The sequence below is a fragment of the Manacus vitellinus genome, unplaced genomic scaffold (genome assembly GCF_001715985.3).
Source record: "Manacus vitellinus isolate BGI_N305 unplaced genomic scaffold, ASM171598v3 scaffold_64_pilon, whole genome shotgun sequence".
In the NCBI taxonomy this organism is placed as follows: Eukaryota; Metazoa; Chordata; class Aves; order Passeriformes; family Pipridae; genus Manacus; species Manacus vitellinus.
In genome coordinates, this window is record NW_021940718.1 from 2,697,505 (window position 1) to 2,700,737 (window position 3,233).

Sequence of the window (3,233 nt, forward strand, 5' to 3'; positions counted from 1 at the left end):
GACGTGTACAGCCGCGAGGAGCTGGCCATGAAGGTCAACCTGCCAGAGGTCCGCGTGCAGGTAGGGAGGGCACCCGTGGCCCCAGCCCCCCGGGCCTGTCCCTGGGCCGGGTCAGAGGGACCCCCGGTGCTGGAGAGCTCCGCTCCGCTCTCGGCCCCACCGCCGCCACCTCCCTCCGGGCCTCAGTCTCCCCACTGCTCGAGGTGGGTGCAGCAACCTCTGCAGAGCTGCTCCTGACAAAGCCAGGGAAAGGGTTTGATGGCTGAGCCTGTTTCCCCCATGGGGTCCCAGTTTGGCCTGTGGGGTCCCAGTTTGGCCCACAGGCCACAGCCTCCGTTTGGGCAGGGAGATGGTTTTTAGAGATTGTTTTTTCCCCTTCTGGTGTGGGCTGCTCCCATCCCTCCTGCTGTTCACGTGGGAAAGCAGCCAAACCTCGGCTGATTGAGGTCACTCCCAGGTCTTTCAGGCTGGGAAAGCACAAGATCCTCACAGATTTGGGGGTTATAAGCTTGTTGGAGCAGGGGGGGCAGTGGGGCTGGGGAGGTCTCGCTCCCTGGGCTGCAGGAAAAGGCTCATGGGGGAACAGCACGGCCTGAGAAGAGCCCAGGGTTCCACCAGTATGGTCCCCACCATCCCTGGACTGACATGGTGAGATCAGGGAGAGGGAAAGGGCCAGTGTGCTGAAGGAGACAAAACCCCTGCAAAGCAAAGCAGTAACCCCCGCACAGACGAACTGAGATCCCCAGGCCTCAGCCCCAGTCTAAGACAAGGCAGCCTTTTTTTGGGGGGTGTCCAGACTATAAGGACACCTCTGCTGAGCTCTCTGAGCAATGACCAGTTTCATAGAATCACAGAATCACTCAGGTTGGAAAAGCCCTCCAAGACCATCGAGCCAACTGTTCCTCCAGCACGGCCAAGGCCACCACTGTCCCCATGGCCCCAAGGCCACCCATGTCCCCAAGAGCCAGATCCACACGGCTTTTAAATCCCTCCAGGGCTGGTGACTCCACCAACTGCCCTGGTCACCCTGTGCCAGCCCTGGACAACATTTTTGGGGAATAAGTTTCTCCTGATATCCAACCAAAATCTCTCCTGGCGCAGCTTGAGGCCGTTTCCTCTTGTCCTGTCCTCTTGTCCTGCCCGACCCCCACCTGGCTCCACCCTCCTGTCAGGGAGTTGTGGAGAGTGAGAAGGTCCCTCCTGAGCCTCCTTTTCTCCAGGCTGAGCTCCCCCAGCTCCCTCAGCTGCTCCTCATCAGACTTGTGCCCCATCCCCTTCCCCGCCCAGCTGTTCATCTTTCCTCCCCCTTTGCCTCTCACAGCAGACCCTGTGCTGCTACTCTGGGGACATGGGGACCAGCACTCCAATGAGCTGTTCCCACAGGGCCAGATGTCACTGCTGGATTTGGCTCACTAGTCCCTGTCGTTCCTGCTGGATTTTGGTGTAACTATGGCATTTTAACGTCTAGAAGCTTTGAGCCAGGGGTTGGGAAGGTCGGATAACACTACCCCGAGGGCTGCTGGGTGTCTGCAGGGCCAGGGTGCACATTTCCATGGAGCAGTGAGAGTAGGGGCTGTGTGCTGATGCCTCTTGCTTTCTGTACCTCAGAGATGTCCTTGGTCTCTGGGGCTTGTGGGAGAGCTTTGGCAGAGGTGTGTGGTGTGCCGGGATTGCCGGAGCTCTGGAGGGCAGCCCATGTGCAATGGGGTACCCCACACATGATGCTGAAGCACTCCCTGTGGGGCAGAGCATGGGGTACAGCATGTGGGGCACACTGCAAGGGACCAGCTGGGCACGGTGGAGCTCACCCTGGCTCTCACCCTGCAGGTCTGGTTCCAGAACCGACGAGCCAAGTGGAGGCGGCAGGAGAAGATGGAGGCCAGCTCCATGAAGCTCCACGACACCCCCGTGCTCTCCTTCAACCGGCCCCCCATGACCCCCAACGTGGGGCCCATGAGCAACTCCCTCCCGCTCGACCCGTGGCTGACATCCCCCATCTCCAGCGCCACCACAGTCCACAGCATCCCCGGCTTCATGGGAGCCCCCCAGGCCCTGCAGCCCCCCTACGGGGGGCACTCCTTCCTCAACACCCCCGCACCGATGGCGCAGGGCATGCAGCCCATGGCCCCCGCGCCCTACCAGTGCGGCACCCCCTTTGTGGACAAGTACCCGCTGGAGGAGGTGGACCAGAGGAGCTCCAGCATCGCCTCGCTCCGCATGAAAGCCAAGGAGCACATTCAGACCATCGACAAGACCTGGCAGCCCATTTGATGAACGTTCCCCTCTGGCCCCTCCGGCCCCCCCGGCCCCGGCTCCTGGCCCCGGTGCCGGCTCAGCCCTGGGGCAGGTGAGGGAGGACAGTGGGTGCTCAGCAGGACCAAAGCTGGTGCTGGGCAGGAATGCCAGGCTGTGTCTTCCCCTGCTGAGCCAGCACTGGCAGTGCAGGCAGGGAAGCCGGTCAGGTGCTGGCAGGACCCTGCTGCAGGGGAGCACCCTGGGGGAGCCCGTTTGCCTCGCTGTGGCACCAGCACTGGCTGAGGATCTGGCCGAGGCTCAGGCATCCCACCGTGCCACCAGGCCACGCACCACCCCCTGGTCGGACACCTCCTTTCCTCACACCCCTTCCCCTTCCTGTTATTATTAATTTTTTTTTAATGCTGCAGATTTAAACAAAACTGAACAGAAAAGCTCTAGTTTCGTAGGGAGTACTTGGGGGGACGTTTTAGCTGCATCGGGGCACGGCGCCGATCGTGCCGGGCGATGCGCCGGCACCAGGAGGACGGTTGTATCGTGAGTAAAGAGATAAGATGAACGGCTGCCGCATGCTGGAGTTGGGCACGGTGCCCTCGTTAGCACAGCGGGGCTGTCAGGCCTCTGCTGGGAAGGAATTTTATTGGAGGGCATGGGAGCACCATCCCTGGGCACCCTCCTGCCCCGCTCCCTCGGGATGCCGTGTGCAGGGCTGGGTCCAGGGGTGGGTGACTCAGTCCAGCCCTGGTTGTGGGCTGGGACCAGCTTGGCTGCACTGTGGCCTCGATGGCTCATCACAGGTCACCTTCTCGACCATCCCTTGGGGGCTGTGCCCACCGCCCCCCTGCCCTAACACTCCCCAGAGGTGCCAGTGGCACAGAGCTGCCAGAATTGTGCTGGTGGGAGGATGGGTGGCAGTGGGACCCTTGTGGCCCACGGCCAGGGCTGGCAAGGGGAGGGGGCCAGCTGGGAGCCCTGGGGTC

General features: G+C 62.0%; 2 protein-coding genes across 2 annotated transcripts in view; one reads left to right on the forward strand and one right to left on the reverse strand.

Moving 5' to 3' along the window:
* On the forward strand, nucleotides 1-2,391 carry RAX2 (retina and anterior neural fold homeobox 2; the record flags this gene model as incomplete). Its single annotated transcript, XM_029963892.1, has 2 exons — nucleotides 1-60; nucleotides 1,828-2,391. Coding segments are annotated over 2 exons (504 nt in total), but the record flags the coding sequence as incomplete, so codon positions are not given.
* A 331-nt stretch (nucleotides 2,392-2,722) lies between these two features.
* LOC103758062 (mucosa-associated lymphoid tissue lymphoma translocation protein 1) overlaps nucleotides 2,723-3,233 on the reverse strand; it is an 8,184-nt gene continuing 7,673 nt past the window's right edge. Inside the window, exon 17 of the mRNA XM_029963893.1 lies at nucleotides 2,723-2,845. Within this exon, the coding sequence (XP_029819753.1) occupies nucleotides 2,723-2,845 (123 nt within the window). The remainder of the gene's footprint in view (nucleotides 2,846-3,233) is intronic.